The sequence below is a fragment of the Grus americana genome, chromosome 11, assembly GCF_028858705.1.
Source record: "Grus americana isolate bGruAme1 chromosome 11, bGruAme1.mat, whole genome shotgun sequence".
NCBI classification, from domain to species: Eukaryota; Metazoa; Chordata; class Aves; order Gruiformes; family Gruidae; genus Grus; species Grus americana.
This window is the reverse complement of record NC_072862.1, coordinates 20,790,372-20,814,435: the sequence shown is the minus strand read 5'-3', so window position 1 is coordinate 20,814,435 and position 24,064 is coordinate 20,790,372. Positions and strand designations below refer to the sequence as shown.

The following is a 24,064-nucleotide window of genomic DNA, read 5'->3' as shown; positions in this document are numbered from 1 at the left end:
TAAACCACCAGTGACATTCTGTGTTATACACATATATATCACTTAATGTCTTGCAAATTACTTGGCAAGTCACAGTACATGAGTACCGCAGGATTTCCTAGAACAGCAGATCTCAAACGCTTCGGCAAATAGACGGTCTATATTTCTCTCCGTTTTGGTGTGTCTCATGGATTACAACGCACCCTTATAATCATACTTTTAATGAAAACATTTTAAAGGCAACGTGGTTCCACAGATGATCCGTGCACCACTTCTCTTGCCTGCACGGGCGCCTCAGCGACCAGTGGACCACACTTTGCGAACCACTGCTCTAGATAATACCAGACTGGAAAAGTTTCCTTAGCCTTCAGCGTTCAAGTAACTTCACCATCAGGTCAGATGGTGATACCATCATCCTCCTCCCATAAAAACCACACATAATTTAAAGGCTAAACCATCCTTTCTTGAAAGAATGCTAATATAAGGAAACTTTATTTTAGTATCAAAGTCATGTTTTTTGAAAGCAATGACATTCCAGTTTATATATGTGTATGTGTCTGTTTTGTATTGAACATGGACATCAGTAAATTAAATAGAATGAGATGAAACAGCTTTGCTTTGACATTCATGAACAGATTGTACAAATCCTTGCTTATTTGGCCTGGAAATCTACTCATCTATCTAACCTTAAAACTTATTAATTTAATATAATTTTATTTAATAGTTTTGTAGCATTAACAACTGAGGTTACCCATCACCTCTGCAATCTTTAGAATTCTCTAAGTTATAATTTATTTTATTTGGCATAACCCATAGAAATTACGATAGCCGTGTCTCATATAATAAAAAGAGAACCATGACTTTGCTTCAGAGAAAGCAAAACATTTATTTCAATTTCTTCCTGAGATTGTACATTAAATGAGAAATTCCTGAGATTCTTAATCTCCCTGTTATTTATCCTTCTATAACATGCTTTGACATTGCTAAATAACCTCTTGGCTTTAAAGTTTCCTTTTGTTATTGCTTTACCTTCTCCCTGCAAAAGAAAGTATGTCTGTATAATGCCATTAAACACCAAAGATGACAAGACATATCAAAAATAGGGTTGGAAATCCACTAACGATACATAGGATACATAACTTGCACAACAAAAATGAATTCAAATGAGCTTTGTGACATGGAAGTATCAATTATAAATGGCTTATTGGAAATACTATCTTCTCCTATCCCAAATATCTGATGCTGAAATTGTGTAAGTTACAATCTCTTTGGTAGGTTTTTACACATTGAGTCGGGCTGTTTGGGGTTTTTCTAGCATTCTGTTTGAACAATAGGGCCATTTTACACACAGGCACAAATTACAAATTTTATTTTTATTTTTTAACAGAACTTAACTACATGCTAAAAATAAAATCCACAACCTCCTTAATATAAAAGAAGATTACCTTTGTTCTGGCTGTTCTCCATATTCCCATCCTGCATTTTGCCTATATGATGAAAAATTTCAACAGACAACAGACAGTAAACAATCTTTGCCCAAGACAGAACATGAAAATGGGAATTTAAATAAAAAGGGCAGACAAAAGTAATGAGCATGTTACAAATACTTATTTATGATCAGTAGCCACTGTTATCATACGTTTCCTTAGAAGCACGGACAATTTAGCTGCACACATTCAAGGAACTGCAGTCAAGTTCAATGTTGTAATATTTAAAATACTAAATATCGGCACGTATTTTTGAGCATATTGCATAAATTAAGAGGGTGAAACTAATAAAAAGAATCCAGTGGAAAGTAGAAACTGAATAATGTTCCTGAACTGAAATTTCAGACAGCTGGGACTTAAAAACCCCACAGGTATAATTTTGGCACACACCAAGATACAGTACGAATTTCTTAATGTATTCTAGCATTAAACTCATTATTTTAGTAAATTAAGACAAAATATAAATAATAGTGTTAATAAATATAAATAAAACTGTAAATCAGATAAGATTATAAAATTACATCTTCCTCACTTGGCTGTATTATTTAGCAAGTTACTCCTGTAAATACAAGTGCCAGGTGATCACCCTATATGCAGATTTATCCTAAAGAAAGAGTTGCCAAGTGCACCTGTGATTTCCAGTTTAATAGTCTTACCATACCAAAGTCCTTATTTGTTTCTTTAAACTGAAAATAGATCATTTCAAAGTGTGTATGAAATAAAAATGTCAAAATACAAATTAGAGCGTACAAAACTGTGGTATTCAGAACAACCAGTAAATAATTTCAAATGTATTCAGAATTTTTCAGTGAGACCCCTTATGAAACTTTCACAGCGATACATGAATTTATCCTATGGAAAAGACTTCCTGAGTTTTATAAATATTACATTCAGATTGGATGACATTCTCTTTTTGTAGTAATGTATAATGCACAGTAAAAGAAATAATGCTAAGGAAAATTAATAGTTAAAACACCTTTACAGGTGTTTTTGACACATTCTAATAAGAAATGTATCGTTAGAGTTTATAAAAAAATAAATTAAAATGACAGCTGTTAAGTCCTGCTCTTCTGACTTCCTGCAATAATACAGCTGGTACTGACATGCACAATAAAGCAGCAGAAATTATGCTTCGACATATGTATTAATTTTTTCACTCTATGCTGTGAATAAATAGTAGCAAAATTAAAAGGCTACGATGCATTTCCTGCACGTTTGTGTTTTCAGCACTTGGGAGATCACTAAAACCTTCCCTCTCAAGAAGAGCAAAAATGGCCAGATCAGTCATAAATTTATCACGATAACATTGCACCTCATACTTACAGGCTACGGGCACTGAGAAATTCAACGGCACAGAATTCCAGCAAAGGAAAGGATGTCTCACTACATATAATCATCTCAGTACTCGGATGGATTACTGAACTACACTGAAGTAAACCATTTAGCATCAACTGCTTGTCTATAGTTGTAACTCTGTTCCCACCTCGCCTACAGCATGACGTTTAAAAAGGCAGTATCTGTCTTCCAAAGGCTTATGTTTTGCCATGAGACATGAATCTATGAACCTGAACAAAGCCAAGTTCATTTTCATTTTGAAACTTCCTTAAAAGTTTTTTGCATACAGTGCATAGCTGATCTTGATATGTGCCTAATGGCTATTTTTCTTTAAATGGTTTTTAATAAAGTTAGTGGAAGACATAAAGCATCTCTAGAGATTCTGATTTCTGGCTAGAGGATAAAGTCTTCCTTAAGAACTGGAAAACGTTAATTTAGGGCAGACAGTCTGGTCTGTGTCCTGGTCCTACAGTTCCTTTTTCAGAATACAATTCAAAACTTTAAAGCAGTATAATTGAAGATTCAACTTAAAAGACAATGAAACAAACCCAAACCCAAGAGCTTCATAACTGGCAACAAAAAATACATTGTTTTTCTATGTAAATCAAAGTATTTCACTTTACGATATGTATTTGCTATTTAATAGGGGTATCATAATTGTTGTAATGAATTACACTAACAATTTATCTATCCTGGCTACCTAAAAATACCAGTACTCAAAATGGACGATTGTTAACAACAATGTAAACATAGGTATTTAAGAAATATAGTCTTAATCTCAGCAGCCACTGCACTTGGTTATGGGAGGGGGGAGTCATCACAGCTAGTTATATTTTGCCAATTTTTTATTCTTTTCTTTTTGGAAATCAGTAAGTAAAAGGAACAGTCTTTGGACTGTCTTTTGGACCCTGAATCTGGAGGAATTAATCTGAGTTCATTACCACTTTTCTAAGCAAGGATGAAAAATCAGAATGTTTAGGAAAGCATATAGAGCCTCCTAATATGACTTGTATTCTGCAATTGTTTGAAGGTTTTGAATTTGAATAGAAAATGCTTTGCATGTTGCCTTTGCCTTATTAAAATTTCTGTCTTTTGGAACACACTCATGGCACTATTAATGTCAAAGTTCTCACCCTAAAAATCAGTTACTTCTTCAAATAAACTTTCCAAGACAAGACTCCCCTTTACCTCCCCCAGCCCTTCACGAAGAGTCCGTGAGACAGAATAACAAAGACCTATCACTGGCATTAGAAATTATTTGTTCATTGGAGGAACTGCTTGGAGTCAACCGAAGCAGCTAATCAAGTTACGTTCTTATGTGCTATGATGGAGCAAGAAAATATAAAATACAGTACTGATTTTTCCAAACTGTCTCATCTTGCAATAGAAATGAGTTATAGCAGTCTTCAGGCAAAGTCAGTTATATTCTGCAGCTAGTAAGAACAGACGTGTGTTGCAAATCTATATATAGGGGCAAAAGTGACGTCAAACATATCTGAACCGAATCACAGGAATCCTTGCATACAGTGCGGTATCAGGGCTAACGCGTTAGCAACACACAGGTTAACTGCAAAAGAATAAATCGGATTCCACTGTATCAAATAGGAAGTTTAGACAATTCTTCTAGGCACTCACTAAATAACTTGCACTTGCCATTCAGAAAATACTTTAAAATGTATTAGAACTACAAATTGCTTTACAGGAATTGAACATATGTGTGCATATGCCAGAACTGACAGAATTAACAGTAGATGTAAAGTATTTCAGCTGAGACATTTCTCTGAGTCTGGTATGGTATTTCTATATCAGAGTATAATTCTAAGTAACACATTTTCTCAGTACCAAATTAAAAAAACCCCCAACAACCCAACATGAAAATCCTGATTTAGGAATCTGGTAGTGCTCTACTGCACAATAATATGCACTCCTTTCTCTAAGGAAATCAAATTTGGGGTAAACAAGTTGTGAACAGCAATTGCTGCTTCCCATATTTCCTTTAAAAAAATTACCTTTTCTAAATAGCCTACTTGAAAATTAGATGAATTTTAATTAATTACTACCTTTCTGTAAAATTTTCTGATCTGCTCCTAACTTTAGGATAGACTATTTCAGTTGGAAAGGACCCGCAACGGTAATCTAGTCCAACTGCCTGACTTCAACTTGTAACCTTTTAAAATCTGAATATATTGTCCATAGTTTTAACAGAGAGACCATCAAACAATCATGTATTTTAATCTCAACTACTAGTACCCAGCACTATTTCTAACAGTTCCTTCGATACAGCAGACAACAAACAGGCTGTGTCACAACCCTGTAGGAATTTATCACTATAAGCTCACTGACTGAAAACAAAATACTTTTCTGTCAACCGTATATTGACAGCTAAGACAATAACAATGTTTTATTTGAAATGGTAATGTGTTGATTTTCAACTAACAAGCAATAATGTTTCCTGAGCTAAATACTTGAAGTTTTTTTGTAGGTTTGGTGGGGTTTTTTTCTTCTTAAAGATATTTTCTATACAGAGGTATTAGACTTTGGGTAAAAATGCTTGTTTGCAGTCACGTGTCAGGGAGAATTCTTAGACATTATTGGGAAAAAAAAAAAATCATTTCATCCAGATTGAAAAAATAGCTACATGAACTTGGTCTCCTTGCTTTAGAACTTATTTTTTTCCTTTCTTTCTCCCTCTAACCCCCCTCCCAAACATATCTACATTTTAAGTATTCTCTAACTCATTGTCACTGCTGACTAGAAAAATGTATAGTTTAAACAGAAACGAGACTTTGGCAAGTCTCGCTTCTCCTCTGAACACAATGTCAGAGAAGGTGAGTTGTGGAAAGCATCTCCTGTCCATGTCGATCAAAGATCTGCAGAATTAACTCAACTGCCTCACCTCAGAAGAGTTAAAGCAAAAACATATTCAGCTGCACAAAAAAATGCCGTCTACACTTTGTGCACTGAAAAGAACTGAGTATGTCTCTCTCAACTCCAAGATAAACAGGGACAGTAACTATTGTTTCTGATGGGAGAGATGACGATGGAAAACCTCATACTTACTTAAGACACTGATTTCATATCCCTTGGAACTCAATTTCCCTATTAAGTTCAGGCATTAAGACCAAACACAACAGCGATTTACCAGGCAACTAGAACGTGCTAAAGGTTAGAACAACTTTGGGCTTATTTCTGCATCTCACTGAGCAGTGGTTCTCATCCAGCAAAGCGTTTTAGCAGATGCTTAACTTACTACTCAGCAACTTGCAGGCCTGAGCTAAGTGTTACACGGCAGCCTCCAGCGGGACTGAAGGATCTCTCATAAGACTTCGCTGTATGTGTATGTTTTACGCACAACAGAGTAGAATTACAGAGCATAAAGAATGGAGAATTACATATTCATCATTAATTTCCTGGTTCTCGGTCTCTAAGGAATCCAAAATTGGGGTGTTAGAACCAGGGTGATAGAGGTTCCTGTCATGCAATGAGATGTAGGGATTGGGAACCCCAGTTTTCCAGCAAACTTAGAATGTGCAGGAGTAAAGTTTTAAATCTGGTTATATGTTTCTTTTACATTATAGAAATATTATTTAAAAACAGGCTCAAAGATTTGTTATGTCATTGCTTTAAATAATATGTTACACTAGTAAATCCTAGTACTTGTTTCGTACTCGGTATTGCTACGTCAGAAACTCTAGTTTCACACGCATAATGCAACTACTGACCTGCATGAAAAAATTTTCTATCATCAACATGGTGAAAAGTAGTATTCCTTTTGCCAGTATTACTGGTGCTGTACAAGAGGGGAAGGTTTCTATGGCAAATAAAGACTGATGTATCCCATTATCAGAAAAATACAGCTGATGCCGAGACTAATATTGACCATTCCATTTAATACCGGAATTAGAAGAGATACTGAAATATCTGCATGCTAAGAAGTGGGGTCAAGAATCTGTACTAAGAGACAGTCAAAATTGACTATGGTAATATTTACTTTTCTTTCTTTTTAGTAAATACAGGCAGGCTCATTAGATGATCGCTGTCTAAGGGCATCCACAAACATAACTTTTCAGTCAGTCTCTGCCAAAAAAAGATGCTCAAAGCTGCGAAAGTTATTCCTAATGTACTGTTAGTTGAAATTGAGCCAGATTCCTGACCCCAGCACTACTTCTCAGAACTACGTGACGACTATACGAATACTTATGAGAGTGCCACATCGGAAGAAAAGAAGATATGACCCATTTATCATGGTGGTGTTCTTCAGATCTATCCTGACAAACGTCTAAAGAGCTTTACAATGAAACTTCATGTAAAGGCAACTCCAAAGTTTTGAAACTAGCCTTACTGAACAGTTCCTTTTAATTGCAGTTTTAATTAACGGCAAATAGATCATAAGTCCTGCTTCTTCCTCTCCCATGCTTAATTCTGTGTGAATAAAATAAATAAGTCACAGCATCTTTGTGGCATCTCTTATAAGCTACAACAGAGTTTATGGAGTAGGATCTCTCAGAGGGTAATCACATGCACATACAGCATCTGTGCAGTTCATAACAGGAAGAGGGAATCTTACATAGTCAGGAGAGAAAGCGATCAAATAAAACAAGCTAGGTGTTCTTGACGTACCATTGACTAAGCTGGCATTTGCATTATCAGTGGCATTTGCACCTGCTGCACCATCTGTAGCTGAAGGAGGGTGGGAGGAGGGATGGGAAGAATCTACTGAGTAATAATGGATAAAAAAAATAAATAATAATAATAACAACAACAACAACATGAACAAATGCACATGACAAAACAAAAAAACATTTATGGAATACTGTGGCTTTGTTTTCTCCAAAATCAATCTGTTTTAAATTAATTAACATAACTTTAAAAAGCAAAATGTCATTACAAAGGTTTTACAAAGTAAAGCAAAAAAACTCATACGTGAAATAATAATAATAATAATAAAATAAATATGAAAGACATTTCACAAAGTTAAGAGAGTTGGTGAGAACTGACCATACGCAGTACTATGTACATTGCTTTGGTCCTTTTATGTGTAGTTCTTTTTTATTTTAAGTGTTATGCAAATATTAAAGTGGTTGAACTATTTCCTTTGAGTTAATGAATTTATGCAATGCATGGGTGGTTTTAAAATATGCAGCCTACTACACAGTATATACAACTTTGTTTACACAACATACAAAAATAACTCATTACTCTCCTCAGTATATACAACATACTACATAGTATATACATACTTTGTATTTTATGTAATGTTGCATATTAGGATGCATTATTGTTTATACATCCCAGTCTACGTCCTGCCATAACCCAGTTCACATGCCCACTGATCTGAGTAGAAACATTAGGCTTCTCAATATTGTATGTGGAAATGGAGAAGAAATAGAGAATCTTGGCAAATATAGTCTTGAGGAGAATAATGAGTTATTTTCAATCCAAATAATAGACTTTACGTAATTGCCTGTTTTGTGGTGAAACTAAAAAAGTATGAGAAAAGAAAATCTTCTTGTTGTTTTCAGCAATGATCTACATATTAGAGAAACTGGTCAGGCAATCTTTCCTAAAAGGAAGGTGAAAAATTTGAAGAAGCTTTTACTATTTTATTATGGGTTTTTCTGTAGTATTGTTCAGAAAATTAGTCTCTACAAATAATAAATTAATTAAGTTTTGTTTTGTTACCGTTGGTTAATTGTTCACTATAGAACACAGAAATCCTATAATGAATCCTGATCGAGACTCTTGAACTCCCTCAGGACTCGACCCATAGTGACTGTTTCACACTGTACTGGTTTATTATTCAAGAAAAATGGTCTTGGTTTATTTACAAATGGTAAATTGGGAGAAGAAAATAAACAGCATCCAGGATTTAAAAACACACTCTGTGTAACTACATTCATGAGAATTTCAATTGCAAATTTGATTACTGTGATGGTAATAACTTAAACTGTTTTGGTTACTCATGCTTATTTTTTATTCCATTTGGATACTCATACTAACCAGCACAGCATGAACTGCTAACAGCAAATCATGCATTCCAACATTTAATATACTGTAATTTACTTCTGGAGAATAACTGATTATTCAAGCTTAACATTACGATTTGCAACACCAACAATGTGTGCACACCTAAATGTTTGCCATGAACAATCCTGTTGATTTGAAATTGTTCTTTAATTTCACTGGACTGATTTAAAGACAATTATTTTAATCATTAGTTCAACCCTGATTTGCACCAAAGCTTGCTGGCTAAAAGCCTCGTCCTTTCCTTTGATGTGGTACAATGCTTACTCTACCTGGAAGCTGATGTCCATCCTCCTGTTTCACACCTGTATGACGATTTTTACAAAATGTTAATGAACGATAAAAGCATACACCCACATAAGACTGAAAGAAAAAACATTTATGACTGGCAGGGTTTCAGAGCGTTGCGGGTTTATATACAAGAGTACATTATTTGAGTTTGGGCCTCAATCTGCTACCAGCTCTGCCCAGGCACTCCTCTACACCCGCAGCTTTAGAAAACGTGAAGGAATTGTCTTGGTATTTTAGCTATACCCACTTAGCTTTAGTGTCTGCATAAAAAGTTCTTAGGCACCTCTGTAGGAATCTCTGTCACTGGGTAGTAAGTTACGACCACAGCGCAGCGCATTACTCTGCCACATCAGATTTCTCTTGCCCTGCCTTTCAAGGCTATCCACAACGAAACACGGGAGAATCGCCCCTGTCCTGAGCAAAATAATACACAGAGAATGCCGACCCAGCTAAACAAAAAAACCTCAGGGCAGCCAGCTCTCTCAAAGAGGTACTGAAGTCGCTCCTTCACACTTTCTGCCAAAACAGAGGCTGCCAGATCGTGAAAGGTCTGAGGAGTCTTCCTCTTAGTGGCAGCAAGATTAGACTCTGACACTGTTCAAAACTAGTCTGACCTGAAAGCGTTTTACTTCGGGAGGTTTCGGTCTTTCTCCTTTTAATGTTCCTAGAACCTACCATGCCTAGCAAGTACTGTGCCTTTCCGTGTGGAAATGGAATGGCAAACATTTCATAAAGTCTTTCATCAGGTAAAAAGGGATTTCCTCAGAGAAACACGGAGTCGAGTGCAACCGCTTGTTGAACATATTCAGAAATGGAAACTGTACATCGTGAAAACCATTTACGTTTGGGCTTCCTAACTGCAGCTTCAAAATATAAGGATGGAAATGGAAAAAGGGTAGAATCACACTGCCTGCCAGGTACTAAGTAAAGTTTACTAAGTAAATTTAGACAAGTTACTGAACTAACATTCAGTAAAGCTATAATTATTCCTTTCATTAATAGTGAAAACCACTAAAAAGAGTGGAAATGTCTAAAAAACCCCCCAACATTAATTGGCCCTTAATTATGTCTGAACGATAAATATTCTTAGAACAAACTTGGAACAAAATTCTGAAAGTAGACTTGAACAATTTACAAGACTGTATGAACAAAAACTGGAAAGGACACACATTAAATCATGTTTCTGCTTAGTGTGCAACCCATAAATTAGCAATTGCTTATGACATCACACTATAATAAGGTGAAAAGTCTAAAGAGACTTCTTGATTTCATTAACTGATACAGGACATCAAAGTTAAACCCTCTGTTAACATTTACTGCTACTTTCTTGACTTTTACTATTGTTAGTTTGACCTTTACACCTTAAAAAATTAAAATGCCTCTGAAGTCAGTCACTGACATTAAACAACTAGGCTAGCAAGAAGTCACAGCTTATCTTTCTTTCTGAAGCTCAGACACTATTTCACAGCCAGGTTGTGGGTTTTTTCTGAAAAAATATTACCTAGATGTAAATGCACAAGAGCAAAACCTTAGCAAATTTTTGGTGACTATGGATTTATGTACAGAAGACATGGCAATGGGAGCATGCCCATGGATCCCCTTCCGCTCAATTATGTACTGAGAGTCTGCGGTTTCACACTGGAAAAACATCTTGTTATCCAATGTATTTATTGGTTAACAGCTTTTGCTGTTTTTCTGTGTGACATGTAATGACAAAAATGTATACAAAAAAAGAAGTTTTTAAAATCGTATTTATTTGTCAAGAATGGAGGAGAGCTCTGGCTACACAAAGCTCAAGAGCTTTCTTCGGAGCATCCTCATGTGTTGTGAAATTTACCTTTCTTATCTTTCTTTTCCTCCTCTTCTCCTCCAGCGCCTAGCAGAGTAAAGATGATGCCTGTCTGAGAATTCACACCCACAGCGGTTACCAGCATTCGTCCAGAGCCTTCCATGACGTGAGTACCTGAAAATATGCAATATAAGTTACATGGAGCTAAAAAAACCCCCAAACCCAACCATCGAATATTTTATGCAAGACTTTTACTGTAGTACTGAGAGAGATTTGTTACAATTTAAAAATCTATATTGAGGCCAATATAATTACATACCGAAAATAACCACTCTTGTTGTATATTATTCTTAACCAAGAATGGATGCTTAATTGCAAATCTTAGGCTGCACATCCATTCACCACACACATCAGGCTCCCTTTGTAAAAGAAATATTGGCACTAGCCAAGTTTACATAATCTTGGAAGATAACAGATTAGCTTCACACAGTTAATTCTCGTAACTTTGAAAATATTTTTTCAGTGTTCTGCAAACATTCCTCTGTGATTCTAGTCAAGATTACACTAACTGTACCTGGAATACTATTACATAAACAAAGTGAAAATATGTGTGCAATTTCTCTCATCTTTCTCAGTTACGTTTGATTTACAGGCAGAGAAAAAAATATCTTTGAAGAAATTAAAAATATTTTCTTCAGAATTGAAAAATCAATACAGAGAAAAATCTTGAAGGCAATGTTTAATTAAATCAGGACATTCCCAAATAGGAAGAAGAATCTGACGTACACTCGAAAACAAATTCGGTGTGTAAACCCAATCAAAAATGTACATTAAGTTTTTCCAAGAAGGATCGTTTAACTAGGTAATTACATCACTGTATTAGTAAATTCCTCTTGAAAAATATTTCATGCTATATTGTATAGAAATTGTTTATTTACAGCTCTTACTCCTATATAGAAACAAATGTTAGGTGCATCTAAGATCATAGCTGCTTAGAAACCTTTTGCTATGAGTTGTGGAAACACAAACAAATAGAAATTCCTAGAAATGATCAAAAGTGTTCTGATTTACATTTTGGAAAACATTTATATCAGAGAATTCTATGATTGTACGTAACAGCATGAATTGGGTAGAGTCATTAACTGACTTGTCCAAAACAGTTCTGTGGCTAATGAGGTAAAAATTCTGGTATGCTTATTCTCAACTATCTTACCCCTACCTCTTACCCACTACCATCATTAATTACCACTCAAAATTTAGTATCAAAGTGAAGTCGGCCACTGACACCTGTAGTACCACAGCAGGGCGTGCCTGAAGCCACAGTGAAAAATAAAGGAAATCTTCAAGCAAGCTTTCCACAGCCTCCTGCAAAAGGGCTTTTAACCAACTGAATTATGAGCCTGTCGCATTGAGCAAATGGGGGATATAATTAATTTCTCATGGAAAATCTTATTGGGCATTCAGATCTACTAAACCTACTAAACTTCTCCCCTCCCTTCTTAAAAAGTGTTTTATTGGGTTCATCCTCATCTACATATATTCATTGCATTGAGTTATCTCAAAAGCTGAAAAAAAGAAAAGACATATGGACCTGTTTCCTTAAATAAATATTTATATATATACACACACACAACTCATTTTTTAAGAAATCCCATTTTCTTATTACTGCTCATCCAGTTGCTGTCCTAGAACATAGTAAGCAATACATCTACTTATAATCAAAATATCTTTCTCTAAATAATCAAAATCTCTCGTGTTCTTAAAAGGAAAACAGAAACAGAGAACAGAGAGAACATCTGTCAACACTGAGCCTAATTTGAGAGCATAAATATCTCATCAGAACACTACGAAAATTTCAGCAGAAATAAGCCAAATAAAACCAAAAATGCACTAAACGGTCAGATATATTTTTAATAAAAAAAGCAGCAAACCTCCTCGGTGCACTGAGAACTGTTCCTATGGCTTTCTGAGACAAAACGTGATTCCATAAAAAGTCAGTGGCTTGCTTTCATATGATAGAGCAAAACACCACAAACATACAACTTAGGACTGCCAGCCAAACAACAAAAACCAAGTTACATTCAAGCCTCAAGGAACAGAAAAGATCTTTAAAAACCAGAATAGCCTTGGCTATTGTACTGGTTCAGACAAAACAGAAAACGTCTGAAACTTAACTCAGAATTTTTGAGGAACTTCCTTTAAGATGTAACACAATTTAAATTATATTTTAATTAAGAACTTGCTTTTAGTATTCCTATGTTCTGTTTTTCAGGAATCTTCTTCTGCATTGGACTACAAAGGTGGGTTGAAATATCCTCCCCAAAAATGGCACGTATACCTATGTTTCAAAGCCAGCTTTATTAAGAAAACATGCACCCAGCAGATTTCACCCTCACCTCTGTGCACCTGGAAAGGGCAAAAAATGTCTTAGCTTGAAATGCCTTTCTGAACATTTTCTTAACAGCAGTCTTGTAAAACACAATTCAAAACTGTTAAGGTGCATACAAAAGCACGTTTTAGAGCAGGTACTAATTTATCATCAGATTACGTTCCTCTAGTACCACTGGGAAAATTCTTCAGCGTCTAAGCTAAACCAGAGCGCAGAACCTCCTTCCACCTAACGCTGGCAACTTCACCATTTAAACAGTATTATAATTATATTAGCTTGAAGAAAGAAATGGGCTCTGTGACTTTACTCGGCTATTGTTATAGAAATGGAATTCTGGAATGAATGCATGTTTTTCACTTATCTGTACACTAAGCATGTATTTCAGCTTCACGTTGAACAATTCTACTGACTTCTTTCTCTCAAGACTAATTTTTCAATATTAGTAAAATACATTTTTTTCACATGCTATTTAATTTGAAGTTGATAAATGGTGAATATTCCAAGATAGAAAAGGAAGCAGTCTAGTTTAGTAAGGAAAGAGATAAACAGATTAGATACTTTCCAGAGAAAAATGCAACTAAATATGAGACTGCTCAGAATCCCTCAAATCTAATAATAGTACTGGTGAAATAGATTGGAAATAGGGCTGAAAAACAAGAAAAGAAAACCAGAGCATGCCAGTTTGGGGGATTTATACTGTTTTGCTACTTCCAGCAAACTCGTGGTGAACAAAAATTCTCTATCTGCATATCTAAACAACTGGTTTAGTCACTGCAATTATTAAGAGGTAACTGAAGTTAATAATAAGGAATATTTAATATTAATCATTTAATATGAAGTTAATAATAAGGAATAATTAAGGAACTGAAGTTCACTTAATAAAGTGAACTGGCTATCAGAATATTCTCTATGAGGAAAAAAAAAAAAAAGTGTTTTCCAGAAAAAACTCACCTACAAGTAATTTCAACATATCCAAATAATTTGCTGCTTGGTTCTGAAATTTTCTGCTGTGCTATAAGCCAAGCCTGGAATGTTTTCTGGCAGGGAATTAAGACAGAATCAGAACTATTTTTCTCCAGGCAATAACTGACCCGATTCCTTAATCAAGCTTCCTTTTTATTTCCAAAGCCTAACAAAGCACCATGACCACGAGATTTCTTTTGTTCTTGAATATGCTCCGTTTTCTTTGTTTCAAATCCTTGCTGTGCATTGATAGAAATACACATTTGTAAAAGTTAGGTTAGGATAAAGTCATGTTCTGTCAGTCTCAGTTCAGTGAGAACTACACCAGGCAAGCTCCTCTGTAACTCTTTCATACCTTAATCAAATTAATCTCATTACCTGGGGAAAAGTTTTAAACAGTAAGCCTCATAAGGTGGTTTTTACAATGTTAACTATTACAATATGTGGTACCCCAAAATACTTCGCTCTGTGCAATACTGAGGCCAGACTCATATTCAAAACTTCTGTATTTAGGAATCATGGGTTTCTGCGAACTTTGAACTATACCAAACTGAAAGGGCACGTCAGCTTCAATCAGGACCGGTGAGTAGCAGTCAGTGTGCTTACTCAAGCTGTCGGCTGCTGGTGGCCGATACAGAGCCATGCTCGTTGCAAAGAAACCAGAGTCTCCTTTAAGCTGGTGGCTTTCGCTGCAATGGCTTATGCCACACTATGCAAACAAATCTCCGTTCATGAACTAAAAGAAGGAAAATGTTTTAGACAGAAGCAGAGTGGAACTATGGAAGAGAAGCTGCTGCTTTCGGTTTCAGGTGTATCAGAGTCTGTATTTCCATTTCTGCCCTCCTAGGTGGTACCAGATGTGCTGTATACAGATGGAAATGAACCATCTGGTTTAGTCAGCACTTGTACTCTTGGAGTTGCTTCTCAACTACAGTAAATGACTATCTGGATGATGAAACAGGACATTAAACACAGAAACTCATTTAGTTTAATTATGTCATTGAAACTGACTGGCTATTAAAAATGTTGTTTCAGGTGCCAATGGTGAAAATAATACTTCCTGATTCAGGGTGTTTATCTTTCACCAAATTTAGCCTCACAAAACAAACTGTGGCTGCAATTCAAATGTTGCCTTTTTCAGTTACTCCTCTCTCAAACTTGAGTTGTTTTCATTTTCAACAGATGATGAAGGGAGAACAGTGGCAAGCAACATCCTGACAATATTTGTCTAAATTCCAAAAGCCTACCTGGAGATAACTTCCTGATGTCTTCAGGCGCAAACATAAAAGGAAAATGTAAGGTGTGTTTGATGGTTTTTGGGGGGGTTGGTCTGAGGTTTTATTTTTTTTCTTTAAACAAGTTTCATAAAAATAGAAGTCTAAGCTAACATCCAACAGGAACTCAGCTCTTAAACCAGGTCACACCCTCCCCCTCTCCCCCGCCCCCAAAAGACATGGTGGTTTCCAAGTTTGGGGGTTTGGACTACTAACAATTTCCAGTGGGCACATCAGCTCCCACATCGTTGGGATTAAACCTTGCACTGTATCTATGGAAAAACGCAGTTTATTGCATGATAGAATCTCAAATCATCAACTCTATTCCTGAGCCTGTAGAGTTTGGGGATTTTCTAACACAGCATGAGTAAAAATTCGTTAGTGTAAGTATGGAACAAAGGTGTGTGCAGTACATGTTGAAATAGCACATTAATTCTTTACCTTCTTTGTAATCATAAGAGAGATCGCATAGTAATATGTAATATAATATTAGTAATATAGAAAAATAAAGAGTACAAACTTTATTTTACTCTGCAATAAAACCATAAAGACAAATTTCTCTCCTTACAGCAAAGAAAATTGAGTTTTGGTAAGCAAGAGAAAACCATCTTTTCTCCTAACTGGACTGCTTTCCCTTTCTCCTCCCACCGTGCCTTTCAGGGCAATACCTTCATGGGTTTTTCACAGCCACCACTGAAATCTATGGGCATTCAAAAAGTTCTAATTCAATTTAGGAATACGTGAGAATACATTAATCAATGGAAACTGCATAATCAGAAAACCTCGAGAATTCAACAACAGGGTATTTTAATTGATAGAAGTCTATGATATTTCACGATAGAAGTTTCTGTAAGAAAATATCATTATTAAAACTCTCTCTTTAAAATGAAAATTTTATGTCAGTTACAAAACAGTACAACTATCAGCTAAGAAAAAAGAAATGGAAAAAAAATGCACAAATACTTCAAGGACAACATTGGGTTACAAATTTTGTTAGGAACAGCAACAGTGAACTACCCTTCCTCAAAATATCACTGCAGGCCTCCCTGTGCACACACGGGAAAGCATCTCCAAGAGAATTCTTAACCTCCAATCAAGTTAAGCCTAAATATTTGCACTACTAAGATAAATCACATTATTGTAAATTCTGCAAAATAACAGTCAGTAGTTTCATAGACCACTCATGAAATTCAGAACACTTCCTTACGTTGCCGTACAGTGCATCAAAGAGTCAGAGGGACACCAAGAACTCAAAACTGACGCTGTCCCCACTGCTCGGCGTGTCTGTATGTGCGCTGCCTGCAAATGCTGAGCTCTTCATTGTATTTGCTCTGCACAAATGCAGCCTTCGGAGTTTGCAGCTACTCCACTAATCTTTGTTAGCCTCTACTGAACGCATGCAAACGTATTTTTCAGACATATATAACTTGGGGTTTTACAACATGAACAGCAAAAGGCATACGCTTGGCAGGGACACTGCAGCAAACATGTTTAATAAATAAATACTACAATATTTTTAAAGACATCAAAGGATTTTTTTTCCTAAAAGAGCAAAAGAAATTTGTTTTGCTGTTTTATTCTCAAAAGCAATAGGAATTTTATGTGTCATTTGAAAAAAATAATTTTTAATACACAGTTTCAAGCAGAAAGATGCTTGAAACTTCCTAAAGTTAAAATTAATTAACGTGGTCTTTTGTAACATGAAGTCTGTGGCAATGGCAAGTCCACAAACGACATTAGCAATTTCTTCATCTGAAGTTAACACAGCCACCTTTTGTCTGAAATCTGATGGTTTTTTACCAGACCACAAGTCCATAAGTTACATAATAAACACTCATAATCTCATAGCCAGTGTACTAATTATCCAATTTTAAATTTGGAAAGGATTTGCACTGTTAAGTCAATCAAAATTGTCACATCCTTACTTGTCTCTTCTGAACAAAACCATCTCCCATCGGTTGCTGCTTGGCAAACACCAGCTCAGCGAGGCAGGGTCGGGGCATGTGTACTTATCTGCTGCATTGCAACATAAATATTCTGTTTGGGGTGACTCTTGGCTGATGGTACAACCAGAGAGCAAAGAGAATCCTTTCCATGAATAGAAAGTTCAAATGTATTTGAAAATGACTGTTTGAGGTTATAACACACTGATGATCATTATGAGATCAGCAGGCTGTTATTTTGTGATCACATCCCAGCTGGAATCCATTGACAACCAACCTATTTAGGAACTATCTTTATTAGAATTAAAAAATCACATTCCATTTGACTCATTTACTGTATAGAATTATATTACAAATTACATATATTACAAATAACTTGAATTTACCACAGAAGTCAAGCCCACAATATTTTAGTATAGCCATTTCCTTCTAAGCACATTGTTTCTTTTTCTATTGTATCTAGAATACGCACAAAGAACGTGTTTAAAGAGACTTTAAAAGGCTTTGAAATTTAATGGTTAAATTAAAACTAGCATGCAATGAATTGAAACAATTGTTATTTCCCTAAGTGATAATTTCCTTTTCCTCTGAAAATGTTTCATCACCTTCTCACTTTCTAAAATAAGTATGATGATTAGAAATAATTGCACACAATCAAAAAACAATGGCATGCCTTTTGAATGACAGACAAGGCCAGTGTCTGTGTTCATAAGATCAGCTGTACCTCGGTTACCTAACAAAACCTGATGGTGTGGAAAACCAAAGCAAAGCCAAACGAAGAAAGCAGTGCATAAAAGACAACTCAGCAAGAATTTGGGCAGATTTACCTGACAGTAGCATTGGGTCTTTGTCAACAGATTTGCGGACTTGGTCTGACTCTCCTGTTAAAGAGCTTTCATCAATTTTAAGATCATTTCCTTGAATAAATATCCCATCGGCAGGTAGAAGATCACCTTTCAGTAAGAACATGGCAATGGAAAACCACAGTAGTTTAGTAAGATTGCTTTTATAATTACATAATGATTTTTATTATAAAATAACAATTAGCAACAATCGCATTAAAACATAAAATGAAAACAAAAGTGAAAGAACTACTACCCTATCGGTCCATATTAGCCATATTATTGCAATCCTATAGGGAAGGGCCTTTGTGTTGCAAGTATTTTTTGCTTAACGCTATCCCAGAGTCAGAATGCGTCACAGTTAACATACGATGAACGTAACAATCACTGAGATTTGGCAGGGGAGTACTCTTCTTAACACAACGTGAAGGTTTCTCTATCAGACTTCGCAGGAATTAACAGCAGCTAATAAAGAGTTGAGCTGCCCTTTCCCCTGCCCCTCTCTGGAAGCCCTTAGCGAAGTCCAGGAGAAACTCAATGGTTGACAGAACAGGCATTTTGCTGGAATTCGCCAGCTCAGTCAAACACAGAGTACACAGAGTCCTGCAAAAGTCTTCCTGTTCGCTGGAGCACAGGGCTTTCCCTGGGGCCTATAATTACAAGGCATCTGCCTACTAGAAGCATCCGATCCGGGGGCACTTACAGGATCCATAGCTCTGGAGCAGCCTACTAAGTGGGGTGAGCACGGAGACACAATTCCCTTTCACAGAGCAGTTACAAATACTTCCTCTTATTCCTAACTGGTCAGAACCCAAAAATTCCAAACAGCGTAATCCTCCAGGAAAGAGAATTACCTTTGTATGAACAGTTCTTGTCTTTGTCAGTGAAAGGAAGTGAAGATTACAAAACCAAAATTAATTACGTACTGCAGTTTTATAGCAAGTATCTTAGGTTTTCCTTTTGCCCTAACGACCAAATTGTTATCTTAACAGTCAACAATAACAACACCACAAAATTCTCTGTCTTTTAAATCACTTCCAGTGAAGTGAGTCGATTCTGCTAGAAAGGGAAAGGAGAATAAATAAAGTTCAGAAAAGTAGACACCTAGTTGATGGAACTTACCATATTTCACCTGTGCAATGTCACCAACTACTATCTCTGCCACTGGGATTTGGATAACCTGGCCGCCTCGGACAACAGTGAATTTCTGTTCCTGCTCAATACGACTTTGAAGCCCACGAAACTGCTTCTCCTTGCTCCAGTCATTGAAGGCAGTGACAAGAACAACACAGATAACAGAGAGTAGGATGGCAGCACCTTCAATCCAGCCAGCTTCAGCCTCACCTTCATCTTCAGCTCCTCCTGTTGCAGTACCACATCCTGCAAAGCCAACATTAAGAATCATTCAGTCAAGCAAAGACCAGGTTTATCATCTTCGTCACAAGAAGAAAAACTTGCTGTGAAATGGCAACGAGGTTAAGGAATAGAACTGCTTTTCGGAGTACTGCCTGCTAAATGAAACATGGCAGAATAGAGCAAAAGGAGAAATAAAGATGTCTGAGGAAAAGAGGAAGAAAACAAATCAATAGAAATTTTAGATCTTTCAATTTTTCTACTAACAAGGTATCCTTGGTAAACCCAAACTGCACAAATGGAAAAAGACGGCACCAAGTCTGTTATCTAATACAGGGCTGATACTTCACCTGAGCTATCAAGCCCTTCCAGAAATAAGGAGGACTTACTATGAGTAGCAAGAAGGACTAAAACAATGAGTAATATCAATCAATGCAAAGCAGTGGCATTAAATTGAGATTAAAGAAAACAGATGAAGTCGAAACAGATTTAAGAAATAATTTTCAATACAATTTCTAAATGTTTTCAACTAAATGCACTTATAAGGAACACTTGTTTAAAAAACAGAGATGAACTAAGTATATTAGTGTTTAAATGTGATAATGAAAGTGTACTAGGGAACACTGAGTAAAAATAATGGCCTAATAGTAATTAATCTTTCTCCTTACATGGAAATATAGTGGCATGCTTATAGAACTGTAAGTATATTATTTTTGTCACAAGTAAAACAGTATTAAAAGAAACATTCTATGTATTAATTCTGAAATGTTAATTCTGAATTGCTTTACACACATCTGCTAATTATTTCAAAGTAAGATGCAATTAAAATTTAAATAGGTTTCCTAGATAGTATTCTCAACATATGCTCCTTAATAAAATAAGACCTAAAAAAAGACAACTGTTTCTAACAGTGGACAGCAAAGTACACATATTAGAATCATACAATTCGGAGAGATCCCAACTGACAGGAGAGCAAAAGAAAAAGAACTCAGTATGAGTGACTGAGGGAGAAAAGAAATCTTTTAAATTTTCATGAAGAACTGAACTAGGCAGGCATTGACATCGCTTTTCCATCTTACCCAGGTACGAGGGTTTAGCAACTTAGCAACCGTGTTGCTTCCATCTATGACTAAAGTTTAATTTTGGTATATTCGTCACCTGTCACTACAGGGAATTAACAAGCAATTTGATTTCTATTTCTGAGTTACAAAGATTTCCCTGTAACATAAGCATCATAATTCATTAACCAGCTGAGTAATTACTCTTGCATATGAACAGTAACAAAATTACCAAAAGTCAAAAGAAGAAAGATGAGACTGAACGTCCACTAAGTGAAGAAAATTAAAATAAATGGAGTTTCTACCCATGTTCTCTGTAGTTTAAATTTAGACTTAACCTAAATGAAAGGCAAAGCACACTCCCGGGAGAAGGGGCTTTCCTCGCAGGGATGTCCTTAGACTGATAACTCATGTGAACCTTTCTCTGCAGTACAAGAACCTCGCTAAACAAATATTTTTTATAGCACCCAAGAAAGAAAATAAGTAGTCTTTTGTAAGTTCAATACCTTAAGCTACTTAAAACCAGTCGCAAATACAGCTTACAAACCACACCTCCAATTTCTTCCTTCGGCAGAACATTACTTTTGGGAAGGACTAAAGAACTTTAATCTGTTGAACCTTAATAATCTTAATTTGTCTGTGTTAGATTTTAGATTACTTTTCCAAACCAGTAGATTCACTTTTGCCTTGTTTGGATTAAGTGCTTTCCTAGTATGAGTAATTCTGTTTTGGCAAATATGACAAAAAGTCACTGTTCATTTTTCATTAAATATGATTTAGAATTAAATATCGTGACTAACCTATTCTTTTTAACAGCACACTTCCTCTCCTATTTCTCACAAAAGAAACATGGCCTGGTCTAGCTGCAGTCCAAGACTGATTTTATTTCCTTTTTAGATGGTTGAAGTGTAGTGTAGCTCGTACAAAAGCTACGGTGATCCCTTGGTCCATGTTAACTGGCAGCAGTAACGTGCAGAGTGACCGATGGGGTGGGCAGCTCAGCTCTTCACCAGTTTTGGCCATTTCCACTGGGGTGACCTTTATTTACTTTATTCTGCCTTCTTATGGTCTCACTGAAAATCTTTGATTTCTGCATATGGATTACCAATCGTTTCTATCGTGATATTTTCTACAAAGTCAAGAATTAACATTAAGTAATAGTTAAATACAAGTTTTTAATTTGAGCTGTATCAGCATGCCCTAAAAAAATCAGCCATTTGAAAGACACAAGCTGTGCTTTGTCCTTCATTATCATTATGGCTCTGGACATATGTAAACTTTATAGTAATAGTAGATGAGTAGAATATCCTCTCTCTACAGCAGAAAGCTACCAGTTTGGAGAAAAGTCATTGCTGTTATGCCAAAGAACCAATCGGCCTGGTCACTGCCTCCGAGGTGAGTCGGAGAAACAAAATGACAGCTAGTCGGTGCACTTGAACCCAGCGCTAACCCCCTGTACCTGGAATGGCCCGGAGAGTAACATTGCTGTGTCCCTTCAGGAGAAAAACCCCGAACTTCTTGATTCAGTAAAAACAAGTTAAAAATAAAAATATTCATTGACTTGAGTAATGGAATTAATGTACATGTTGTCAGAACTGATCTCCGTGTTAATATCACAATACCATTCCTAGTTCGTTCATATAACCAGAAAAAATAGTCTAACATAGCATATAAATAATACAAGATGTTATCATTAAGATGAAAGGAATTGTGTTTACCTGTCTCATAGATTATGCGCAAGCAAAGAATATAATTCACTCTTCATATTACAGCTGAAAAAATTGTTTGTAAGAATGAAAGAAAATCTGGAGAAAACAGACTGAACTTAGATCAAGCTCTTGGAAAGTGTCCCTAAATTTGACAAGCTTCTGTACTGAATAACAATTCATGATTTTAACTTCTAAAATCCTGCGAAAATTCTCCATAACCCAATGGAAACAACAAAAGTTCAAATGCATTTAATTTATTTTCTGTTCATTCAATCAGGCAATGCTAAATTCAGATGGAGGAAAGGTACTTGTAGGGGAGGAAGGAATTCTTGGCGTGAGAGCCAGGAGTAGAGAAATTAATTGATAGACATGGTCAAAAATTAATTAATTGATTAACATGGTCAAAACCAGAAGTTAGTCTTCTAGATGGATGGAAGAAATGGTGAGTTGCTTCATGGATTTTAGAATTCTTATTGGTCGAGAGTCGATCTGGCTTCTGTAAAACTACAAGTGTGGCTTCCCTGGCATTCTGACACACCAAGACGTAAATTCTCCCACAGAGGTGGACAGGTAGCACGAAGCAGACAGCTCCCACTGTTTTTATTCAATATGACTCAGAATTAAAACAGTCAACCACATATGGGAAACAAAGTCTTTTTTATTTTTCCCCTCTCTCAAAGGATCAGAACTCAGGAGCCCAATTTTACAGACCACAAAAAGGCTGACAGGACACAAATGGGAATCTCAGTCACTGCCCTGCAGATCCCCAGCCATGCCCTCTCCTAAGCACCACGGACACGCGCGTTCCTGTCTGCTCTACCCGATTCCCTCATTTAATCCCACATGCCAGATGAATGGTGGTCCTAAGTGACCAGAAAAAAAACCCCAATACTTCATTATCAGTATGTTTCAGGTTAGGAGGAAGCAGAATTTCAGCTCTGTAAGGAGTTTGAACCTAAAGGACAAGGTAATCTCCAAGTTTAAGCAGGAGCTGAGCAAGGCTTCTGAATATCGAAGATTCTGAGGTAGACACTTGTAACAACAGTTCAGAAATGAAATTGCTCTTTTTGTGGATCTAACCTAAGATAACTAAAACCAGGATCTTTAAATGATTAACCAAGCTGATCATCAGACTTCCCCAGAATTTTGTCTTTGCTTTTTACAGTCCCACAGAAATGAAATGGAATAAAAGTGCTAAATACATTAATGCAAAATGTGCAAATCATTCTCATTATAGGAATAAACGCTATCAACTTCAAGGGAGTAGATAACTATCTAGTTCTTACCATAGTAAGATTTCAGAACAGATTTTTTTTTTTAACAGACAAGCAGGATTTAAAAATGCCACCTGCCCTTCAAGAGATGACCTATCTGTCAGGAAACATTTTCTTGAACTATGTTGTGTCCTTGCTTGAAAACTATTTTAGATGTATTCCCTTTTAATAGGGGAAAAAAAAAATTAAAAAAAGGAAACATGCATCTCCATTGGTATAAGTTTGTACAATTCTTTCTTATATACTTAAGGAAAAACTTGTTATCTTTCTTCTGCCATTATGTCGCACAGGATTTTCTAGACATTCTAGAAAGACTTATATGTATTTACAGGAAGAAACCATACGTATTCGTAG

At 36.0% G+C, this 24,064-nt stretch overlaps 1 protein-coding gene across 26 annotated transcripts in view; it reads right to left on the bottom strand.

The window, feature by feature from the left end:
* ATP2B2 (ATPase plasma membrane Ca2+ transporting 2) overlaps window positions 1-24,064 on the bottom strand; it is a 427,949-nt gene that overhangs the window by 84,812 nt on the left and 319,073 nt on the right. For 11 of the 26 annotated variants that reach the window (XM_054838305.1, XM_054838309.1, XM_054838304.1 and 8 more), the window contains 6 exons: window positions 19,439-19,696; window positions 18,302-18,427; window positions 10,954-11,079; window positions 9,098-9,130; window positions 7,422-7,514; window positions 1,425-1,466 (listed from right to left, as the gene is read on the bottom strand). In XM_054838305.1, coding sequence (XP_054694280.1) covers window positions 1,425-1,466; window positions 7,422-7,514; window positions 9,098-9,130; window positions 10,954-11,079; window positions 18,302-18,427; window positions 19,439-19,696 — 678 coding nt within the window. Of the gene's footprint in view, window positions 1-1,424; window positions 1,467-7,421; window positions 7,518-9,097; window positions 9,131-10,953; window positions 11,080-18,301; window positions 18,428-19,438; window positions 19,697-24,064 lie in introns of all 26 variants that reach the window. The other 15 variants (XM_054838328.1, XM_054838327.1, XM_054838332.1 and 12 more) reach the window with 5 other exon arrangements.